This window comes from Rhipicephalus sanguineus, chromosome 7, assembly GCF_013339695.2.
Source record: "Rhipicephalus sanguineus isolate Rsan-2018 chromosome 7, BIME_Rsan_1.4, whole genome shotgun sequence".
Classification (NCBI taxonomy): Eukaryota; Metazoa; Arthropoda; class Arachnida; order Ixodida; family Ixodidae; genus Rhipicephalus; species Rhipicephalus sanguineus.
In genome coordinates, this window is record NC_051182.1 from 105,045,636 (window position 1) to 105,069,190 (window position 23,555).

The window sequence follows — 23,555 nt, forward strand, 5'->3', positions numbered from 1 at the left end:
TTCCATTATATATTAGAGCAGGGATCTCAATGTAACCGCAGCTAGCGGACCACAGTGAAGAAATTTAGTCTTCCGCAAGGACCAGAACAATGAAGAGAGCTGGACTGGGGAGGGGAGAGTTTGAACAAAATCTTAGCTAACATTACCGTTTGAAAGAAGACCTTTCCCATATCTCATTTATGGGTCATTTCAGAACGGGATTTGACGTCAGGTTTCGAGAAACATATCGATACCGATCTCTAGAGTGACTAAAATCTGGGGGACGGCAATTCTGAAATATAGAGTTCTTGTTCCACGGTTATGTTTTAACACACGGCGACCGCATGGGATGCCTCACGAAAAAAAATGCTGAAGACCAGTCACGTCTGTGCAGCCCATGAACATAGTTATTAAAAATTTTGTTAAATATCGGACGAAGACAGTCCTGGAGGGGTCGGACGGCTAGCGATAGGTCCGCGGGACTCCAGTTTGAGACACCTGTGAGAAAGTGTAGATTACCGATGACTTATGGGCGCGGAGGTCAGCCGTGCAGCTCCACGTGAAGTTACAGGGCCTCTGCCATCTCCAAAACTGTCAGCAAAACCTAGCTGTGATTACGGTGGGCAAGTGTTACGTCCTGTCTGAAACGCGCGTTATGTTGCGTTTGCTGACCAACACGGCCAGCAAGGATGTACTAGAAACGCGGTAACTGAGGAAAGTATGTCCCAAAAGGACAGCGAAGTGGTAAGCAAGAAAAAAAATTGGCCGCGTATCTGCGTGCTTCGCTGCAAATGTCGTCTAAAGACGATAGAAGAGGCGCTGCGTGAGATATGAACGCCATCTGGCAATACGTCGGGAAACGTGAATGATGTGTTGCGGGCTGGTAGTCCCGGCGCAGCAGCAGGCGAAGACCGGCGGTGACCAACGCGACCGGCGGGGAGCCAGCCAGCCCGAACACGGGTTTGGCGCGAAGCGCCGAAGCAGAAGAAACGTCCGCACAACGAGTACTCTCCACACTTTTATATTCACGTCGCCTGGGTAAAGCAGGAATGCCAGAGCGGCGCCCCATGGCATTCGTACAGTGCAATACTGAACCGAAACCGAAACACAACAATGAGCTCGTGCAGAGGGCACAGAGGAAGCCAAGTTTCGGCGCAGTCGCATTTTCAGCGCAGCTTAAGAAACTAGGGTCTCTAGAATTAGTATCTGTGTATTTCTATTAAAGGAACACACCACCTAAACTTACCTAGTGACGTTGCGCCTCAGATATGCGTAATGTTTGCATTCACGTCGCTGGGTAAAGCAGGAATGCCAGAGCGCCGCCCCATGGCATTCATACAGTGCAATACGAACCGAAACCGAAACACAACAATGAGCTGTGCAGAGGGCACGGGGAAGCCAAGTTTCGGCGCAGTCGCATTTTCAGCGCAGCTTAAGAAAACCGGGGTCTCTAGAATTACGTATCTATGTCTTTTCTATTAAGGAACACACCACCTAATACTTACCTAGTGATGTGCGCCCTAGATATGCGTAATGTTTGCTTTTTGATCAACAATGTACAAGTAGAACCTAGTCAGCCGTTCACGATGGTGGCCCTTGGGCAAGTGGTTCAACTTGGCGAGTGATTGAATCGAGGGACGTGCGACAAACAGAAAGACAGAAAGACAGACCAAATTTTCTGCGTTTAAGTTCCCCAAGAAAGGCTATCGTCTTTAAAAGCGTTCGGTGCAGAAACTTCGACGACTACCAATCTTACGTGCTGTTTTAGTCAGCTAGATGACGATCAAGAAAACAACATCATACGGGCGGTGGGTTGTAAGAGCATGAGGAGGAAGAAGAAGTGAAGTTAAGGCTTTGGGGTGGTTTCACTGTGAGAAATATAGTGTTCCGTTCTGTTGGCTGGGAGTTGTGTTATTTCAAACGCTGCACCATATAATGTCAAACGCAATATGGAATTGCTTTTCTCAGTGGTACTACAGCCATAAGGGCCAGCATTACCTACGTGATTCGAGCATGAGTGATTTACAGTGTGAAAACAAAACAGCGCGTCTTCTTCAGATTGGGGCAAAACCGAAGGGAACGACACGGACAAGCGCTTTTTTCTACTGAAATTGTATTGCGCACGAAATGTATATATTTTGCTGGAAAAAAAACTGTAATTATGTAATTATCAAATGAAATAGTAAAGCGTGACGTAACTGGCTAGCATGATTACAAGTGTGCCTCTAAAAAGGACAATTCTTTCTGCGACAGACAGACAGATTGCTTACTGACACATGGTGAGCCTTCATGCGCTAGCTGAGAGGCTTCAATGATTTCGCTGGGGCGTTGGTCTTGATGTCTGCCGATGATTGTGGTTCGTTCGAACAAGTGGGTGCATCCATAGGCGCGGAAGTGAACATATGTAAAACCTTCTTTAACATTTGCTTACATTGCTGTGTTCATGAAGACGGTAGTTTAAACACCTTACCCTCTGGCCTACATCGCAGCCTTCGCATGAAAGTGGCATTTTATACTCGACACTGCTGGTGCATTCCACGTAAAATTAGTGCGCGATGCCTGAATGTGCACTTGTCTCTCGTTTTCCTGACGGGACAGGTGCTACGTGAAAGCTATGATAGTTTAGGTGGCGCTCAAAAAGCACTTGAACAACGGAATGTTGCCTTATCTTAAGTCGATTCTCAACTGTGTATCGTACAAGCCCGTTCTGATGAAGAGGCCTGCATCACCGTCCGTCCACTGTTAATAAAAAATGACCCATCAAGAAACTCACGTGCCGCTGTTGTACCAAGAAAATATCTCGGTCCACTCATGGCCATTTTCCGCCAGTCGGTTGGCCACTAGATTCCTGATGAATGCCAGGACAGACTGAGGCTTGACTGTCCGATACAGGTCATCGTTTTCGTTGCCAAGAGTTGTCTCCATGGTGGCCTGCGCAGTGGTATTTTAAGTTTCCTAGTTTCGAGCTATCGCACTTGACGCACGTTACCGTCGAAGCAGTACTGATGTGTGAAATTTGCAAAAAAGAAACGAAAAGACAAGGAGTCACATGCCGATAAATACGAAGACAATCCCGCAATCCTAATGCGCCATTAGGGCTGCGGGATTCATCTAAATCTCCCGAGGCTATGCGCAATGTGCTCTTGTCTGTCACACGATGGAACAGAAGGCGTGGAAACGCCCAGTCGCATAATGACGTGCACACAGTCTTTATGCACATCTAGCTAGAATGAAACAGAATAAATTAATTTGTATTCTTCTGAATTATTGTCACGATTGTTACTTCGATTTTGGTCAGACATCTTGTTGTCCCGCCAACATCGCCCGTCTATTCCTCGACGTCACAAAATCTTGGTGCTGTCAAGCTGTTGCTCCAATTACCACTGGATTACCTCGCAAGAAAGGCGTTAAGGGAAAGATGGATACTTGACGTGATGAGGAATTGTTGAACAGGAGATGTCACCGGAGAGAACGTTTCGACAAGTGGACTTGTCTTCGAAGACAAGTCCACTTGCCCCTTGATGAAGGCAAGTCCACATCTCGAAAGGTTGGCACCAGCGGCGTTCTCTGTTCAATCATTTCTCATCAAAGAATTACTTGGATGACGCAACGTAATGCTGCGCTTGTCCACGTCTCTTTATTTGATCCTTGTTGTAACCCTTGCGTTGTATTCCCTCAATGCCCAAGCAACCACATCTCCATGTAATGGGCTTCTACGGATAACCACGCCTTACCAAAATCCTGCATCTAGCAAGGTCACCATCACGTACATAGTGGACGCAATGCAAAATCACAACTGTATCGAGGCCTTACCAGACCCGAAGAAATGAGGTAGAAGTCATCTCCGGAGAAGATCCTGCCCGGATAGGACGAGAAGGTTGTCGTGTGACCCGCTATATTTGCACCTGTGTGGAAAAACAATGCTTGTGTCAGTCTTTTTAAAAGGTTAGTCAATGTTGTAACGGCGGAAGTTTTCGCGATTTTGAGTCCTACTTGAGGCACGTACAGCGTCAGTAAAGTGTACCCATTTGGTGGGCTAAGAATTCGTTCGTAAAAAGCTTCAAAGGGAGAATAAGTTCGAATAAAGCATCATCATGCGGAAAGGTCACTTCCGAGTTCCACTGTTCTGCTGCCTCTGAGTGACAACATTCCAAAAGGCGCATGATTTATAGTGTAGTTCACAGTTCAAAACAAAAGTCGTTTTTTAAGTATGAGTATGTATAACGTTAAGCGCAGTACTGAATTGCCGAGGGCGAGACAGGAAGGGAAACACACACAAGCGCTATGTGTTCATTTTAGCCCTGTGTAATGCTTGTTTAAATGTTCAAGGCGCAGCAGCTGTTTTCACCACGATGTACAGAGAGTAAACGTCATGCACGTATGTATTCCATTTTTGTAGCGTTAGCTACACTGGCCTAGCCGAGCCAGTTTCGCGTGGATCCTCAAGAGCCGTGCTGCGCATGCGCGAGGATCAGTGATGTCACGCACCGGAGCCGGCAGCTCACGCGCACTCCGCCGCCGCCGGTCTGCGCTTCCCAGGGGAGTGACGTCGTGGCCTTGGCAGACGTATTGGCGCCGGAGCGCGCGCAGCTATTCGCCTTCGCTGTTCAGTCGCCGTCTGACACTGCGCTGGAGCCACTTGATAGCGCCTCTGACTGGCGTTTGCCAGTGTGGTGTAGCCATGGAGAAGGAGAGCGCAAATGCTTCTCAACGGCGCAGAATAGCGGAGAAGCTTAACTCATCGGATGCCGATGTAGTTGCCTGGCAAAATAAATATACATGTGCCACATAATACGTATACCGTGTGTGTGTCATTGGAGCAGCAGTAAGCATGATAATCAAGCTAATCCTAAACAATCAGGAAAGCTAAGAATAATTGGCTGAACATTTGCTAACGCTACGTTATGCTGGCATAGCCGAGCTAAGCCACTTCAACATTTTTTCTTGTTCTAATGAATACAACCAAAGACAAAAATATTGCTAATCAAGAACCTAATAGAGCATTGGAGTCTTGTAGTGGCGCTAAGGTCTGATTCCATTTCATGGCATATATATATATATATTATATATATATATATATATATATATATATATATATATTTTTTTTTAATTAATTCGAGTTTGACAATATATCGTCAGTAACCTGCTGCGTCTGTAAGCCTGTACGCAATGTTTGTTTTTGTTTTACAGATACAATTAGAATAGGCTTTCGAACAAACCACGCCTACGCAAGAGCACGAGGCATTTTTTGACAAGAAACCGAAAAGTGGTGCGTGCATTTCTTTTCTTTGTCGTTCACAGTGGGTTATTTGATCGTCTTTTGTGCAGATCAGGAGCTTTCCCATTTCTTTGTTTTGCTGGGCACGAGTTCGCCCATTAGTGAGTTCATTTTTTAGCTTACTCTTCAGGCCGCAGTACATTCTGAGCCTTCCCAGGAACGAGACAGCGCCGTATATAATAAATGGCAGTGTTCCCTGCATGCTAACATGAATCGGGTGTGTGACGATAGGGCAGCCTGAACTTCTTGAGGATCCTCAGCATGCTGGAATACTTGGTCCACGTGTTGTGGGCGAAGTACAGGTCCTTGTTTCCGGGTAGAAGCTTGACCAGCGCGGAGCACGACCCTTCGCCGACGGCCCTGCTCAGCACGCGCCGCTTCAAGACTCTCTCCAGGTCTTGCACGTCGCCGTGCAAGTTCAGCAGCCTGGTGGATGAATGGGAGCCAGAAGTTAGACGAGCGTGGTATCACATGTTAAAGCACCACATTGTATCACATGTTAAAGTCATGTTCTAAGTACGGCTAACATTCGAATACGTCCTGAATTGCCATCTGAAAACCAACTGTTAAGTGAGTAGCAAGAATTATGAGTCGAAAGAAACGTATAAAGTTGCAATTTTATCCACACGTGAAGCATCAATATCGTCAACAAAGTATTAGACAACTACAAGTAGATTCGTAGTTTTGTCGTCCATATCGTCGCATACACGATCACTGACTAATTAAAGTAGCCAGAATGATGTCACGCGTGTACAGGTAAACATGAGGACATATCATTCTATGACAAAGAACACGCTGCCATGACACAGACGTCATGAAAGGCGCCGGGAAAAAGGTGCTTCCTCTCATTTCAACGTGCCTCTGAAACTAGAGATTATGTGACCGGGAATGCTGCGTACTTCAGGCCATACTTTCATAATAGTACACTAGAGGAAAATATGGCGTTAGTGTCTATGGAAGCTGCAACACATGTTGCTTCAGCCAACATTGAAATGACGGGTAGTACATGGATTTGCCTAAGCTTCATTTCATCGGCTCCGTGTGGCTCCGTGTGGTTCCGTGTAGCCTGCAGCCGCTTTGTCGCTAGACGAAGTTCAGCAAGAGTTCAGCCGTCCCACTTCACCGCATTGATGCTTTAGGCTGACTAATTCAAATCAGCTCACCGGGTTTACAACGACCCATTCATTGATCCGAAACAAAAGCCAAAACGCAGCAATAAACAAAGCCGCAAGGGTGTTCGAAGCCGCAAGCGCGAAGACTACGCAAATCCATGTACTACCCACCATTCACATGGTGGCTGCACTATCGCAGTGCCATAGTTCCCTCTAGTAAATATTTTAGGAATCTCTATGACTCGGGGCACCGACCAGCTATCTCGGCTTGTCGTTATCCTGCGCACTCGCCGCATTTAACCTCCGACGAGTCAAATACTCTGCCAAATCAAACTCCCTGAATATTCTCCACCTTGCGGAGTTCCACCAAACGAGCCTTGCCTTCTTAACCTGTCAGGCTCGAGTTAATCAAAAAACGCTTCGATACTCACAGCGTGGTGGTGACGTTGATGTGGAACTCGGAGGAGAAGTAATGCCTGCTGTCTGCCACTCTACCGTCCTCCATACCATTCAGCTGTTGAAGTACCAGGTACACCTGAAAAGAGGGCCAATGCTGAACAGTATCGTTCGACTTGACACATGAAGTCATGCTGATTATATCGCCTATAATAGAGTATCTGGCCGAAAATGTCGTCGCATGTACAAATTGACATTCGATCCCGTATATTAAAAGACGAAGCATAGTTCAAATGCACGACACAATGGAATCTAGTGGACGACACAAGCATTAACTCCCTTTGTGTTTTCTTTCTGCTCTCTTCGCTCTTTTTCAGGTTCATCCGAGTAGGTCGTACATAAAATTGCGGCGGTCGCTGTGTCTCTCGGGCGCCTGCGGTTCTCGAAAGCACGGCTTTCGAGCGGTACTTAAAGCAGCATGCTGGGCTTGTTGAAATACTGAACTTTGAGGCATTTCCAGAGCTTAGGCGAAATGGGAAAAAAAAACAAGCAGAGACGGTAAGGAAAAGAAAACATTAAGAACGCTGGCGTTCCACAGTTCTTACTAACCCTTTTTCTTTGCGTATATGCATACTTTTTCCCTATTCCGCCTATAAGCGCTCGAAATGCATCCGAATGCATGGCTTTCGAGATCTGTTTCCGTTTCTCCTATCTATAACTCTACTCAAACTGTACGCGCCGGTCTTGTAATCACCGATTGTTTCCTGTTATTTACGTCATTGCCCATAAGAACTGCGACAATGCTTCAAGGCATAAATCCCATGTATTCAGTGCTAAGAAAGCATCTGTCGGTTTCTCAGCATAGCTTGTACGTCTTTCTCTCTTTAGTCAAGATGGTAAGCTGAGCTAGTTGGTTGGTGTTTTTAGGGTGACAAATTTGAGACTTCGATGAGGGCATGACAATCCTAAATTTTTTATCACTGTTGCTCTCTTTTTGTTGATGAAGAGTGCGCCAATCTTGCGGCTCCGCGTGTTAGCTATTTTCGTCTGGTTTTCCTTCTTTCTTCATTCTTTCTTCCTTTTCAAAATAAAACTTCAGTTGTGAGTCAGCGTCGGTTCTCGATGTTTCTTCCGCCGTTTGTCCTATTCGTGAGCGCTGCACGAACTTTTTCATCATTATCTCCTGTGCTCGTGAATGCTGCAGTTATCTACCGGTGCGCACGGTAACAAATACCTTCATCTTTATTGCAACTTAATATGGGGCTCTGTTGCGAAGAAGAAACGCCGATACAGATTCCCAGATCATTGTGTTCCTCTTTGTCGTCTTCCACAACGGGTGCACAATGACGGCCTTTGAGTGAGACAAGAATGTGAGTGTTCTCGCATCTATCTAAACACGCCGATTATAGGAGACGGAAACACTCGAACAGTGTTCGTGACAACACCCCACGGCCCAACAGATACGTACCACGTTGTCCGTGTATACGTATCTGGTGATAGGATCTGTTGTAAACACGTGTTGAGTGTCCGTTATCTCCAATATCTTATTGTGCGGCTTTCTCCTGCGGTGCACGAGCAATCTTTCAGACAAAGGTTACGGTCGCCTTTCTTTGACTGGTTTCTTTATCTTGGTCAACAGTAAGAGGACGTATGATATTATCTATACGGTTCTTTATCTATACGTTTCTCTCAATGTGGTTATTTGTCTTGCCCATCACGCTCACGCGTCAGTCGGTGAATCCGTACCTCTACAAAAGAGTCGGCAGATCCCGCGCCCTGTGGGAATCGGTTTCATGCGGAGCAGTCGGCGAGTAATTGGCTATGCTCCAATTTTTGGCTTTCAACCAAGCGTTAAATGCTGGATCGACATGTTTTTGTGAGTGTTGTAGTTGTGTACACATCGTGGGCTTACCAGGAACGTCGACTACACTGGCGTTTAATGAGCAACTTATGGTCTGTCGTAATGTCAACACTCACGTGAGACCGCAGACGTCAGTACTATCGAAATGAAGTGTACTTTAAGGTGCGATGATGTCAATATCATACCTAACTTTCGTTAGCGCAGTTAATCCGGGCTCGAGCAAAGCTTGAATATAGTGTGTTCAATCATAGGAATACAAAGGCAATGATTATTAGACTGCTATAAAAGCGGGGCCAACACTGGAACCACAATTGACGTTAACCCGACATGACGCCTGTATCATAGGAGTACATATGTAATACTTATTACCTTGTTATAAAATTAGGTAGGCAGCACTGAGCCACAATTGACTCTGAACCGACATTACGCCTGCATGGGGTCTTTTTCCAAAGCAGTTTCGAGACCTGGCGTAGCTCTGTGGTAGAATACCTGACTGCCACGCAGAATGCTTGGTTCGATTCCTGCTGGGATCCTGATTTTTATTCTTTGCATTCTTCGGATGAACACTGCCGATGTCGGTTTTTCTCAACGCTCTCGCATTTAAATTACCGATGTCTGTTCTCGCCGTTCCTGGGTAGATATAAATTGCCAATCACCTGTGGCGCATACCGCATCCCGTGGTATACGGGTACGTGCCACATATGTCTGCAGGAAAGGGTTTGACAGTACGCGACAAGATTTTAAAGTTATTCATGTAAAGACCAGAAAGTTATAATCGTCAAACCCTCTTACCCTCCCATGCCAATTTTGGTCTACACCAAGTTAAGGAGGCGATCACGAGAGCTCCCAGACGTAGGCGGATAGATAGATAGATAGATAGATAGATAGATAGATAGATAGATAGATAGATAGATAGATAGATAGATAGATAGATAGATAGATAGATAGATAGATAGATAGATAGATAGTAGATAGATAGATAGATGATAGATAGATAGATATATAGATAGATAGATAGATAGATAGATAGATAGATAGATAGATAGATAGATAGATAGATAGATAGATAGATAGATAGATAGATAGATAGATAGATAGATAGATAGATAGATAGATAGATAGATAGATAGATAGATAGATAGATAGATAGATATAAACGCTCGAAGTGCATTTGGTTCGCTAAGCGATGCTTCGCATCTAATGCGCTTTCGGATCTGACTATACTGAGTGCCAGCTGTCATGGGCCAAAAGACGAATTGCACAATTGGCATCTGGTGCTCGCCGAGTGTATGCGCTTATTTAGCAACCGACAGTAAGCGTTTAGTCCTGAGATACAATTATTTAACCAAAAACAACTTTTTTACAATTCTTGTCCCAGCTGTGGAGCTGTATGTTCGTGCGAATAACTTGAAGCAGCGCAAAAAAAAAACGAGGACAACGAAGGAATACACGCAACAGAACCAGCTCTAGTCCTGTTGTGTGAGTTCCTTTGTTGTCCTCGCTTTTTCGCGCTGCTTCAAGTTATTCGCAAGATGAACCGACTCTCCCAAACCTACAAGATGTACTTTCGTGACCATAAAAATTGTAAGCGACGTCTCAGTGTATGGTTTCTAGCAATATACACATCACGTGGTTGCTCTTTAAGGGGAATATGAAAGAGAGCTAGTGGCGAAGTATAAAACAATACCTAGAAGGGCTTCCATGCGAGCTGGTTGGTTAAATTCGTCATAAAAACGGCGCTGCTTAAAAACACGGACAAGAAACAGCACACGAGGGCAAGGCAGCGCCCGTCCGCGTGTGTTCTTTCGTGTCCGTGTTTCAAGTAGTGCTGTTTTTCTGCACGATACAGAAGCACCACGTGACTATGCACCGAATAGCGTAAGTGCGAATGAGAAGGAAAAAAAGAAACGCAAAGTTACAAAAGACTACAAAATAGAAGTAGGTCGAATAGTCCGCGTATCATCGAAACAACAAAAAAAGAGCCAGTCAATTTGACGCATTTTGCGTCGAACACGTTAAGGTCCTTATGTCCTAGTATTTTCTCAACCGTCAAGGATCGCCCGGACTATGAAACGAAACGCAAGGAAAATGCATTTCATCGAACCACGTACCTGATGCCAGTAAGGGACGTGCTTGTGGTACATGATTACATTTTTGAACATAAACTGCAGATTCTCTTGTAGAAACGAGAAGAGCCTCTTGCAGTAGGCACCCTCGTCCTTGCAGTAGTCGGCCCACGTGTTGTTGTAGTGCATGCGGATCAGGTCTCGCGTGAAGTAGCCCTCCAGGAATCCTGCCGCGTACGCCTGGTGATCGTCTGGCAGCGCTTCGTTGGTGTAGATGTCCAGAAAGCTGAACCTGCAAGGTAATATGAACGAGAAAGTAGCTTTAGGAAGAGAAGAGAGCACGGCGAAGGTAGCCCTTGAGGAGAGTGCGAGAGAGAGAGATAAAATTGAGGGAAGGCGGGAAGGGTCAACCAGAATTTTGTAGTGAAGCCTTGGAACTATGTAACGGGTCACCCTCTCCAGCGCCCCCTAGTGGGTAGTCCTCTTCGGCTCCTTTCTGACATAACGGTGCTCGGGCTGGGAGTCTGTGCTCTGCCTTGACTGTCGCCATTACAAATTGTCGCCGAGTTCGATAAACGTCTTTCGAATTGGTGGAGAGTGATGCGCCCTCACAGCAACTTCGGTCCCTATTCGATGCCCTTGGAGCTTCGATCCCGTGCCGTGCCATCTACCATGCCTCAAGACGCCACCCAGCAAACGCCGCCTCCCGCACCGACCGCATGTCCTGGTGTATCCGCGACCCTCATGTCTTCACCGGCGCGGATGGCACCGACGTGGAGGACTGGCTCGCGATTTACGAGCGCGTGAGCGTCCCCAATATATGAAACGAGGCCGAAAACCTGAGCAACTTGGTTTTCTACCTCGCGGGTGTGGCAAGCCTGTGGTATAAAAACCACGCATTGGATTTTCCAACGTGGTCCGCTTTCAAGACCGCCATTATCGGCGTGTTTGCCCGCCCTGCCGTTCGTAAGCTGCAAGCCGAATAGTGGTTACGTAAACGAGCTCAGCAGGACGGTGAATCCATCACGAGTTATATCGAAGACATCCTCGACTTGTGCAAGAAAGCTGACACAACCATGTCGGAGTCTGACAAGATCAGAAATGCTATGAAAGGCATCGACGATGATACCTTCACCACGCTGCTCGCCAAAAACTCTTGCATTTTGGCTGAGGTCATCACACTCTTCCAAAGCTACGAGGAGCTGCGCTGGAAGCGGCTGACGATGCGTCGACCTATTTCACGCGACGCCGATCTTGCTGGCATGTGGGCCATTTCGGACCACTCTGCCTTGCTCGCCGAAATCAAGACCTTCGTGCGCGAGGAAATTGCCCGCCCAGGTCTCTCTATTGGCCTTCGCTCACCCGTAGCCTGTCGAAAAGCCGTCAACCACAAGTCTGCCTCCTCTAGCCGATTCATGAATCTGTCAATTGCAGGCCTATAACTGCAACGTTCAAGTACACTCTTCACAAGTACACTCTGCACAAGTACATTCTGCATCAAATAGCTGCATGAAGTGCAAGAAAAATCAGCGCCCAAGCGCTCCGCGCCGACGGTTCACCAGCGAAGTTGAAACGGCCGGCTACTGTGTTTATCACTCAATTAATACCGACAGTTCGTTAAAGTGGGTTTGTTACGTCTTTGCAGGCTGCCTAATCATCGGGAGTACCCATTTGACAGTCGGAGAGAAATCGCCAGGGCAGCCAATGGGTGAGCTCACAATTTCCTTTCCGGACGCCTGAAATACAGTCTCCCTTCATTGGAGGGGGGGCCCACATAAACCGGCAATATATATAATATATATATATATAGTCCTCGAAGAAAAGCAGCGCTCTTTTCGCCGCAAAACCGATGCTGCTGTGGCCTCAGAGGCTCTGCTGCGCGCAGATCGTGGGTTGGAACGCGGTGCGAGCTGGCATCGACTTCCGCGGTCGTATTATCCAATTTGGGGCAAAATTGTGATCGTATTAAACACATGAAAATGCATTATTTCCAAGGGATGTTCGCCGGGAATAAAATTAAGAACGTATTAGGCTGAAAAACGTATTATGCAGAATCGTATCAACGAGATTTCACTATATATATATATATATATATATATATATATATATATATATATATATATATACCTCGGAAGCCAACTGTCTCTAGAAGTGAACAAATGCTTATGAATGCTATAGAAATACATATATTATTCCGAATGTATTTCGGTCATTTATTCAACGTGTCACTCTATCGAGCATTAAATAAAATTATTTGGGAACGATTTTTCAAAAATACCTCGGGATGTAAAGGCTTAAAGATATGTCAGCTCAAAATAAGTAACGTTAGTTTGACTCATTGGATTCAGAACCTCAGGCACGACAATGCTATATTTTATTTTCACTACCACTTGCCTATAAAGTAGGCGAAATACATGCGTCTTTGCAATTAGAGACTTGTGATGCACAACTAAAAGAATAAAACTTGAGTGGCAAATTAAACAGACTAAAGTGAACCGTTACTGTTTCTCGAGCAGGTAGCTTCACACTCAGGTGCCTCGTGAAACATTATGCTGTGCAAGACGCTCTGTCGAAACAGGGTGGTGACCCATGGTTTCAGGAGGCGTTGCCCGTGGTGTTCAGTGTCTCAGTGAATTGCATTCAGCAGTACGACGATACATGTTTTCTTCTGGTTTTGCTGAGACCCCGTCAACCAAACATGCGCGATTAAATCATTCTTCGGAAAATTGCAGAGTATAATTTCCCCGTACAAGCACTACTGCCAAAAATTCAACTAAAGTGCTTGCCAAATGGGTGCCGCAGTGCCACCGTCGGACTGCCGGGCCCCTCCTTAAAAAATGGAGGGGCGCCCCCCCCCCTGACTTTAAGCCCTGCTGAAATATCGCTATTTCTGCCAAAATTTCCCTGACTTACCTGAAATATTAACATGATAAGAACCATTCATTATCTGCGTGTCAATAGCACTTCTGTTGCTTTAGCATTCTTTGTGTAGACACGTATTTGTTCAGCATAATTTTAAAGTGAATTAATTGAACAAAACCCTAGCAATGATAGATAGCAAATATTGAATTACTCTTCGTATTGGGCGCCAGCTTGCGCCCACCTAGTTCCGAAGTTGGGAAACTTACACTGCTTGCCAGGGTGTCGGAACGGAAAGAAAACCGAAAACGAAAACGTAACCGAAACTTTATCTATTATTTCGTTCCGGAGTGAAACCGAAATTTTTTCAATCGTTCTTCGGTTCACGAGAAACTTCGCCATCCGGAACAACTGCACTCATGCAATGTGAGCATATCTCAGGGTAAAGCATTAAGCGCGTACCTTAGGAAGGAATTCTAAAGCAAAGATATTGTGCGGAAAACGAAACAGCGGCAGCCAGAAATAGAAGCATCATGGGAAATGAGTCATTAACGCGAGGAGCAAGCGGCTTCAGAGTAGGGTTGCTTGCGGACGCTAGGCGTGCTCCCTCCTATTTTTTTTTTCCTTTCCTCCATGCTCTACGCACATAAAACAAAATGCATACGCGTTTCACACACCAACAACACAATCGACAGCTTCGCATACCCAGTTTCGTTGATGGCGTTGTGGAAGGACCCCAGGCGGCGATCTTGTCGTTAGCGTCGGAGCGTCCCAGCTTAACCTCGAAGCTGTTGGAGAACGAGTTGAACTTGACCCAGGCGTCCAGACCCCAGGCCACTTGCGCTAGGATGGCGAGCGCTGCCAGTGTCAGTTGCATCCTCCTGGTCGACTCCATCTGAGGAAGGCGGGCCATTTATTGCAACCCAACTGTCAAAAGGAGAATTTAAGGGCTCGTTTTCCTTTGCTAGACACAACCTTAGTGAGAACCAACAGACACTAAAGACAAGGAAAGCATAGGTGACGTCTCTTTGTAGTAATTGTGATGTAAGTGCGAAGAAATTAATGTGGACGAAAATACAACCTGCCGCCGGCAGGGACCCGAACCTGCAACCTTTGAATAACGCGTCGCCGGTTGTCCCCCCGTCCACTGGGTATCCAACCTGGGAGTGTTGGTCAGCGACGCTTATAGCCATGACGGCGAGTGGGAACACTTTTTTTTTAGATGCGAAGCATCTCTTGCTCGGGGTACGTCCCGCGGCCTGGTAGTCCGCCTCACACTACGCATGTGCAACTCTCCTCCTTCCCTATCTCCAACAGCTGCGCGTTACTCTCTCCACTTCTCTACCAGCACCTTCTTGCGCTTCTCCTGGTTTCTTGCTTCTGCTCTCGCGGTGCATGCGGCACTCTCGTACTCTAATCTCCTCTCCTTCAAGTGGTAGTAGAGCGCTGCGCGCGTTCAGTCCAGCGCTTGCTTCGGTGACTCCTCTGAAATGCGGGCTCGACATGCCGAAATTGTCTATCTGCGCAGCGCCGCGATGAGCGCCAGCGCATGCGCGTCCCCTCCCCCTCTCTCTCCTCTCCTACGCTGCCTCCCTCTCGCGCGCCTGTAGACCGCGTTCCCCGCTCGCCCTGTGAGAATTAACGGCCAGGCTAGAGGGAAGACACGGCGCGCGTAGTGTTCCTCTTAGCGTTCCACGACGCGAGGTGGTAGCATGCCCTAGGTCGGTAGCATGCCCAACGAACGCCAACGGAACGCGATCGTGCAAGTGCTCCGGCTTCGCATCGCCTCCTGGTCCCCTTTAGATGGGAGATGGTGTAATTTTGCCTGCTGGCGTCACGCGGTACGTCATCATTTTTACGAGCTGGAAGCTGACCACTAATCCCTCGCATACTACATTAAAGGCATGAAGTATGCCCCAACGAGACCCTCGCTATGAATGAACGAAAGAAGGGGAACTTAAGAGCTCGGTTTTTCTTTGGTAGACACAACTTTCACTCTACAGTCATCTACACTTATTGTATACGAAAATCCCGATGCAGGTTAGCGCACGGGTGCGTTTTCTTTTTTTGTTGTTGTTGTTGTTGTTATATGAACAACATAAGGAATGACTAGTTCACTTCATGTTTATAACGTGGGATTTCAGTTATCTATTTTCGTGGCTTATAGCAAAATGGCGAGGAGGAGGAGGAATAAACTTTATTATGAACCAGCAATTTAGGTTCGTTGGCCTAGGCCTCCCACGTGGGGACGTCGAGGTCTTGCCTCTTCGCCGCCTCGCGGGCTTGCTGGATGGCCCATAGCTGATCGTCGAGGTGGGAGCTGCGCAGGGCAGCGCACCATCTCGACGAGAGGGTCTCGGTAGTACCATTCTGATACTGGACGGGACATTCCCACAGCATGTGAGGGAGCGATGCTACGTGTGTCTTGCATATCTTGCAAATGTTCGTAGTGTATATGTCGGGGTAAATCTTGTGATATCGAGAAAGTGACGGGTAGGAGTTTGTTTGTAGCAGGCGTAAGGTAGTGGCCTGAGCTCGGCATAACGTGTGGTTAGGTGGCGAGCACCGTAACTTTTCCCGGTGCTTATACAGTGAATGCGCTTACGTATGCACTTCACGTCATTCACATTCTTTTTGCGCATGCTTGTGTTCATGCTTTAAATCACGTATTGCGGTTCCATTGGTGAAATCTTTTCGAGTAATATACCCACCAAGCTGAATGACGCTTGTAATTGCCTACTGACCTAAATATAGTTGTCTCAATACTTTTCTGTGGAGACGCTAATACTCTTTTTTATACGGCTGTCGTTTAAACGGTCCCTAGTGCAAGTCTGTACGCACCATTTCAACGAAGGCTGCCTGGGTACCACCACAATCTTTTCTGCGCTGCGGTAAATATGCAAAAATCCTGACCCGAAGGTCGCGGGTTCATTCCCGGCCGCGTCAGTCGCATTCCACGTAGGCTAAATTGTAGAAGCCGGTGTACTGTACGATATTAGTGCACGTTGAAGAACTCTACATGGTTCAAGTTTTCCACAGCGGTGTGCCTCATCATATCGTGGTTTTGGCACATGAAACCCCAGATATTATTGTTATTTTGAAAAATTACTCGTGGGTCTCCTTCTTCTCTTCTCTGATGAGATCGCAGCCTGGCTATATCGACAAAAGGTGAAATTTCTCGAAAGCATGCGGTGGAGGATATTAACCACCCCACAACCATTCGTTTCGTGCTTGGTACAGGAATATTCCAGATGAAAAAATAGCGTACAATATAACGTGCAAGATTTCTCGGGGACCCTACGTTCCTCCCCGAATTTCTCTCGAGCGAAACGCCAACGGCAAGTCAAAGTGCCACATTACCTGTGTACTCCGGGGAAGATACCCTGCGCCGCTTCTCCGGTGGTTCCGATGTTGTACCTCCCGTCGCCCGGCACCGAAGACGAGCACACCTCACCGGCTCACGCTCTGCTCTGTCAGCACAGACGCACCAGTCTCTGGGAACCTCCCGATACGTGAAACCCAATACCGATCCGCGCCTTGTATGACTACACGAATGTATATCGCCACCGAGGCGGCGTGCTGGAATGCTCGGCTCCGCTGTCGGCAGCTTCACGTGCCCGCCCTCCTCGAACCATTCGCCGGCACGAAGCGAAGGTCGGATAGGAGGATCATCCGCGATAAGCGCATTCTCATTGTCTATACAGCCTCTGCTTACCGAAAGCTCTTATCAAGGCGCTCTCCTGAGAACGCGAAGGAATAAGCGCAGTCGCCAAGCGGCAAACAGCTGTTCTTGCTCGAGTGTGCGGAGCTTAAGCCGTTTGGAAGATAACGGGGTAAGGAAATGAGCGGATTGAAGCGACATCCGGACCAATTAGAGTTAGTGGCTATCTTTATCTCTCACAAACGGCCATCGGGTTTGGTCTGCAGAAAGCGAAACAGGGCTCCTAACGAACGCACAGAATAAACAAACACTTTCGTTTTACGATTTGAAGCGATAGGTTCCTTGGCCAGCAGAGGATTTTTTTTTTTTTTTTTTTTTTTGCAGGGCAACGTCCGAATTGCAAGTCATATCGTAGGTTATTTCCTTCCACCATTAGTCGGCAGGCGGGGCATGTACGTTTGTGCATACGCAGTACAACTCACATGCAAGACCTCAAATTGCTGAACACTAGGCCGGACAGCAGCCTGCAGCAAACTGCTTTAGGTGCGTAGCACTTAAGGGCCCTGCCTTGTCCATCCACTGTATCGCGTCGCATGGTCACGCACAGGCCTAAACAAGGATAATACAGGCCTAAAACAAGGCTAGCAATGCTCAAAAGCAGTGCGAAATGAAGTAAGAAGGTATAAAATAACATGAACTTCATAATTAACCCGGAATTAATCGCAATAACTTACCTAAAATTGCCAAAAATGCTTCTGAAAGATCCGGCTGAATAACCACGCCGCGAAAGAGAGGGTGCCACCGCCTCGGCAAGCACGGGATCGCCAAAGCAATCGCTTGGTTGCACGCGTGCTACGCAATTCCTCAGGTTGCACGGTAGTGGAACTGCGCTAAACACACAGATAGTAGAGCTACACCGATACCTACACAAGAACGAAATTATAGGGCAGGATTTTTAGGAGAACAGCCAGTGGTCGAGAATTTCTTCTTGGCGTAATGGCATCCAGAGCTGATCAATTGGTCCAGTTTATCTGCGAATATCCGCAATGCAGTCACTGAGGGAAACGACAACCAAGGTAATCTCGACGAAAGACACTGCTGCGGGAGGGTTCCTGGCCGAGGGATCGAGACCGATTCGGCGGGGTGGTGGCAAGCAGCAGCTGCAGCGGTAGGCAAAACCGACGAACGTTCACAAGGAAAGCGGCGCTTAGAACAATATCAGCGCAGAATCTCGTGGCGGGTGTCGTCTAAGAGATGATCCTGTTTTATGCAAATTCATGTCTTATTGCCGCTCTATTTGCTACTAGTTTCTAGTGTTTCGTGTGTTTTTTCTGACCTGTCTCGCTGTCCACGCAGGTTGCGGGATCGAATCCCCGCCGCGGCGGCCGCATTTTCGATGGAGGCGAATATGCTTGAGGTGTGTCGTGATTTAGGTGCCCATTTACACAACCCCCGGAGCCATTGTCTCTCATAATCATATCGTGTTTGGGACGTCAACCCAACAATTATTATATGTCTCGCTGTTCTATTGTGTCAAGGTGGTGGGGTTCTCAGCCTTCGATCTACGACTTTTTCTCACCCTCCTCCATTCCCCACTGGGAAGTAAAGCTTCGTTCACTCCATTCATATCGTAAGCGTAGAGCTTACCCTTAGGAAGTTTTGGCTGCGGCCTTCCTTCGAACTTCGTTTTTGGGGAGGATGAGGAGGAAGCGAAAAACTTTAGCACTAGGGGGAAAGTCGCAATGTGGAAAGAGGGAGCCTATATACCGGGTAGGAGTCCGTTGCTCTTCTGGCCCAATCTTGGACCTGGGCGCTGAGCTGCACATGGCAGCCTCCCACTGATCCTCAAGAGATTTTTGGTGGTGGGTGTTGATACCCCCCCCCCCCCCCCCCATGATGCTATCGTATTAGCTCGTCGGGCTAGATTGGCAGGCCGCCTTTCTTGTTTCTAGCAGTCTTTAGCGTACGGAAATAGTCAAACGAAAGGCGCATACCGCCATAATCACCACCCGTTTTCGCGTTACATTTCCGCTTAATCGGAATCTTCATGGCAATTGCGCAATGCTACATGACACCTTTTGCATGCCCTAGAAAAATCTTTCAACGAAGCCATCACGTGAAGTGTTCTCTTGTATTTCTTCATCACAGTACCGCGAGAACACAGTACCGCAAGACACTAAATTTGATACATTTATTTTTTTCTTGCTATTCGTCTGACGTGACATAGGTACGGACGGACGCCTAAACTCTCGTAACCCGCCGAGGGTATTCTAGTGGTTACCGGTGCTCGACAGCTGACGGCGGCCGCGTTTATTTGGAGGCGAATGCTATAAACCCGTGTGCTTAGATTTAGGTGTACGTTAAAGAGTACCAGATGATCAATATATCCGGAGCCCTCCACTACGCGTCCCACACAGTCATATTGCGGTTTTAAGACGTAAAACTCAGCAGTTAAAAAATTAGAAACTTGCTTGGCGCATAAAAAATTACACCTCTCCCGCTAAAGGGGACCATGAGCAATGCGAAGCAGCGTTTCGGCATGTCGAGCCCGCGTTTCATCATAGCAGTTTCCCACCGACGTTGCAGTTTGCGCTGGGCTTCCCTAGCCTGGAGCTCGGGGTCCGCTTGCCGACGTTTACGTTGCGCTTCGGCGCGTCGATCCTTCCGCTGCTCCGCGATCTCTGCAGGCGTTAAGGTATTACTGCAACTGGCGCCGACGTGGACGTTGGAAATCATGACACTGGTGCAGCCGGCAGTGTGAGCACGACCTAACGCGAGTCTTTCATCTAAACGAGGAGGAATGTGGTTAGAGGGAGTGGAGAGGGAGAGTGGGGAGAGAGGGAGTGGAGAGGGATCGCGCATGCGCAGTAAGGTGGTCACGCCGCACATCACCACTGGATTGAACTCCGCCATAAGCTGCTTCGCATCGAAAATAAGTGTTTGCTCGAGAAAAAAAATGCAGATCTGAGGACGCGTCACTTCCGAAGCGCACGTCGAGGTCCATCCACACCTTTCCACGCATCGCGTATGCGTGTTCCATGCCGTCGGCGACATTGTCCAAAGGGTGCACTGGCCAGACATCTCAGCCCATTAAGGCATAGTGGATCTATACCCCAACCCGCCAATCCGCCGCACCAGCGCATGCCGCGGTACGTTAACCTTTTTAACGTTAGGGTAGCGACCCTTTGCCAAGCACGGCGTTAACCTCCCAGCCCATACACTTCCCTAAGTGCTGCCTTATGGAAGACATTGTCAGATCAGGTAATCCGAACTGTGGCGGAACCGAATAACCCGCCTCGCCCAGTCCGTGCACGGGGTGTGACCGAGTCCCGCGGACCTCGTCGTACACATCCTCATGAAGCCGAGCTTCGTTTCAACCTGGCACGCCCACATGACGGTGGTGATCTTAGCCACAGTGGAAACACGTCACGGGTAGGTGCACGCAGCTCCCCTTGCCGAGTCCAGTTATCCTTTCGTTCTAACCGCTCGGTTAACGCTCTCACGGTCAACTCATGTACGTGGCCGGGTTTTGTGTATTCAAACGCCACTAGCACCTGCTACAGTTTTAAGTGCGTGAACACTTCTGTACCGACTTAACAAGAAATCTCTGCCTCCGTTCCGTCTGTCGCTCACGTACGGAGAATGACTGTAAGGAAATCAAAAAATTCAAAATCACGCCGAGTTTACTTTAGATGCGTCTAAGTGACGCCTAAATTGTTTTGTAGGTAGCGGCTGTCCCTGTTACACCGTTTTCGGGCGACATTGGCATGCCGCCTTTCAGCATCTCTCTAGCACTCCTCAACATCCCGAACGCTGTCCCATGGCACGCTCCGGGCCAATCGAGAGTTTTAGAATTGAGGACCCAAGACATGGGTCCCCAAGCTGCGTTAGGTAGGCTGCTCTTGCCTTCGGATGATTAGCAGGGTTTGAGAATTGGGTCAACGCAGGGTGTGTTGGGTCAAACCATGGAGGTTTAGAAAACTAGCAGTTGTTCCGTGTACGAATACAACCGAATGAGCGAAGCTCCTTAGACATGGGACGCAAACTACTGCGCCTGCTCTCGCTGCTGGCTTTTCGTTGAAGGCGGTATAGGGTGGGGAGCGGGCGGAGAAGCGTCTGCTGCGCTGGGTGGCGGGAACGGCTGAGCAAGTCAGTGTGCCGCGCGCCTCGCAGTACAGGGATACAGGGTGGGAGACGGGTGCGAGCGGTGATGGCTGCGAGGACCTTCGACGGCGACGACGGAACGCCGCGCACAGAATGCGGGGCGCGCAGGCGTTCACCTGTCTCTTTGCGCCGGCGCCGGGTGGTGAGACCGTCTGCAACCACCTTCGACAAAGCGCTCGGAGTACGCTAGAATGATGGTTGTCATTTCACAATCCACAATAAAGGTCGTGAAAGTGATGACGACCATATAACCAGTTGTGCACAGAGTTTATTATTTTAACCTCGAATTTCTGGTGCACTAGAAACAAACCGCTCCACCAAACGAAACATTTCCTCTCAAAGCACCGGCCACTGCAACCTAAAGCGATGCTTAAGAGAAGGGAGATTTGACGGCGCGGAGGAATGCCTGCCTACGGAACTTCGCTCTCCTTAAAAATCCACGCTATCCAAGAAGTGAATGATGATGAGTTTGGCGAAACTTTGGGATCGTTCGGTCACCGTGAATCTCCCGTTGCTGTTTTGCCGTTTTGCCGCCGCTTCCCGCGCCCTCGCCTCCGTAGCAGTAGCTTGTCGTCGGCGTTCCCCGTTGATACGCCGCATGCCGCACTTTACGTTCATTTTCATCGATGGCAGAGAAGAGAATGTGCGGTCTGGAACAAGCTTACCTATACATTTGCACGGCAAGCGTCCCTCTCGTGTATTTAAAGTGACATAAAGAGTCGATGACAAAGCTCGGGCCCTAAGGTCCATAATGTATACGTTGAAGTCGCCGACTAGTATAAAGGGTTTGTGCTCGTAGGTGTTTTATATGGCTTTCATCAGTTTTCAGTTTATTGATATCAAAAGGTAATCAAGATTGCGAATATACAGGCGAGGGTCCCAAAGTAAAAGAACTGTAGTGGGACCCTCGGTTCTTATACAAGCATTGTGGCAATAACTAACAGCAAATGAACAGAATTCTTAGAAAAAAAATCAAAACATATAGGTGAAACATTTCAATACAAATCAGTTAAACATGAAAAAAGCACAACAAAATAAATTCAAAGTACAAGCAAAAAAAAATCTTTTAGACAGCAGCCATGACGTGGGTACACTTAGTACAGATAGATGTCTAAGTCATTTTTAAAGACTGGAAGGGAAACACAAGATTTGATAGATGTAGTAAATCATTCCAGAGTGAAATAGCAGTGAATGCAATGTTTTTTTGCCGTAATTAGTGTGAACTGTTGGTAACAAAAAATTCTTATTAGCTGCAAATCTCGTCAGGTTTGTATTCAGCAGTAATCACGTGACACGAGTGGATGCATGAGGTTATTATGAGCATTTCGTGAAATAGGACGATGGAGATAGACGAAATTTACGATTGTTGTTCATCTGTTGTAAACCTTTTTTTTTCACATACACGCATATGTTGGGACTATAGCAACGGTTTTCTAACCACCATGCAGCGGACAGTGAGCGCCGACGACAAAGCTAGGTCCTATAAGGTCCACCATGTCTACGTTGAAATCGCACGACTAGTATAAAGAGTTTGTGCTTCTAGGCGTTTATATTGTTCTGTCACAATTATGATACGCCCTTGTGCACCGCAGTGCCCCTAGCGGACTCCATGCAAAAATGAGACACGCCACTGCCTCGCCGGACCGGGACATGACTCTACCTAGGTGCTTCGCCCCTAAAAAAATTGCAGTCAAACTCACGGGGGCGCACACGTGGCGAAATTAAAGCTATGCGAGACGCAGGCCGTACTGCTTCGGGGCCCGCGCTGCGTCTACGCCGTCTTGCTGGCGGCACAAGACGCCTAGGGACCCACGCTGACGTTCGATTTTTGCGTCTTGGGTCAACGCGAGCGCAATAGCCCAAGAGTGGCTTGGGTTCTGCGCATGCGCCCTATTGGCTCGCAATCTTTTGAGTCCCAGCGCACTGGGGGCCCCCACTTCTCAAGCTCTCTAATGAAATCCGTGTTTGGCAATCAAAATTTCGCTTAACTTCTGCTTTCCTTACGTGTACAGTCCCTTGTACAATCCTCCCAGTCGGCTCATTACAGCCCTTCGTGCAGAGGATTTATATTCCACGTGCTCGAAATTCAAGGAAGCCTTCACGGAGGGTGTTATCTTCCCGCATTCGGCCCGCACCCCGGGTACAATGCATTCATGTAGGCTCAATATTTTAATTGTTT

At 47.7% G+C, this 23,555-nt stretch overlaps 2 protein-coding genes across 2 annotated transcripts in view; both read right to left on the reverse strand.

Annotated features, from left to right (window-relative positions):
• The window catches only part of LOC119398897 (putative phospholipase B-like 2), a 16,535-nt gene extending 2,078 nt beyond the window's left edge, over nt 1-14,457 (reverse strand). The window contains exons 1-6 of the mRNA XM_037665711.2: nt 14,257-14,457; nt 10,738-10,984; nt 6,801-6,904; nt 5,466-5,683; nt 3,793-3,884; nt 2,753-2,910 (exon numbers count right to left, since the gene is read on the reverse strand). Of these exons, the coding sequence (XP_037521639.1) occupies nt 2,753-2,910; nt 3,793-3,884; nt 5,466-5,683; nt 6,801-6,904; nt 10,738-10,881 (716 nt within the window). The 5' untranslated portion in view covers nt 10,882-10,984; nt 14,257-14,457. The remainder of the gene's footprint in view (nt 1-2,752; nt 2,911-3,792; nt 3,885-5,465; nt 5,684-6,800; nt 6,905-10,737; nt 10,985-14,256) is intronic.
• Nucleotides 1-23,555, reverse strand: part of LOC119399690 (probable chitinase 10) — a 685,554-nt gene that overhangs the window by 644,457 nt on the left and 17,542 nt on the right. The gene's annotated exons all lie outside the window — the stretch shown is intronic.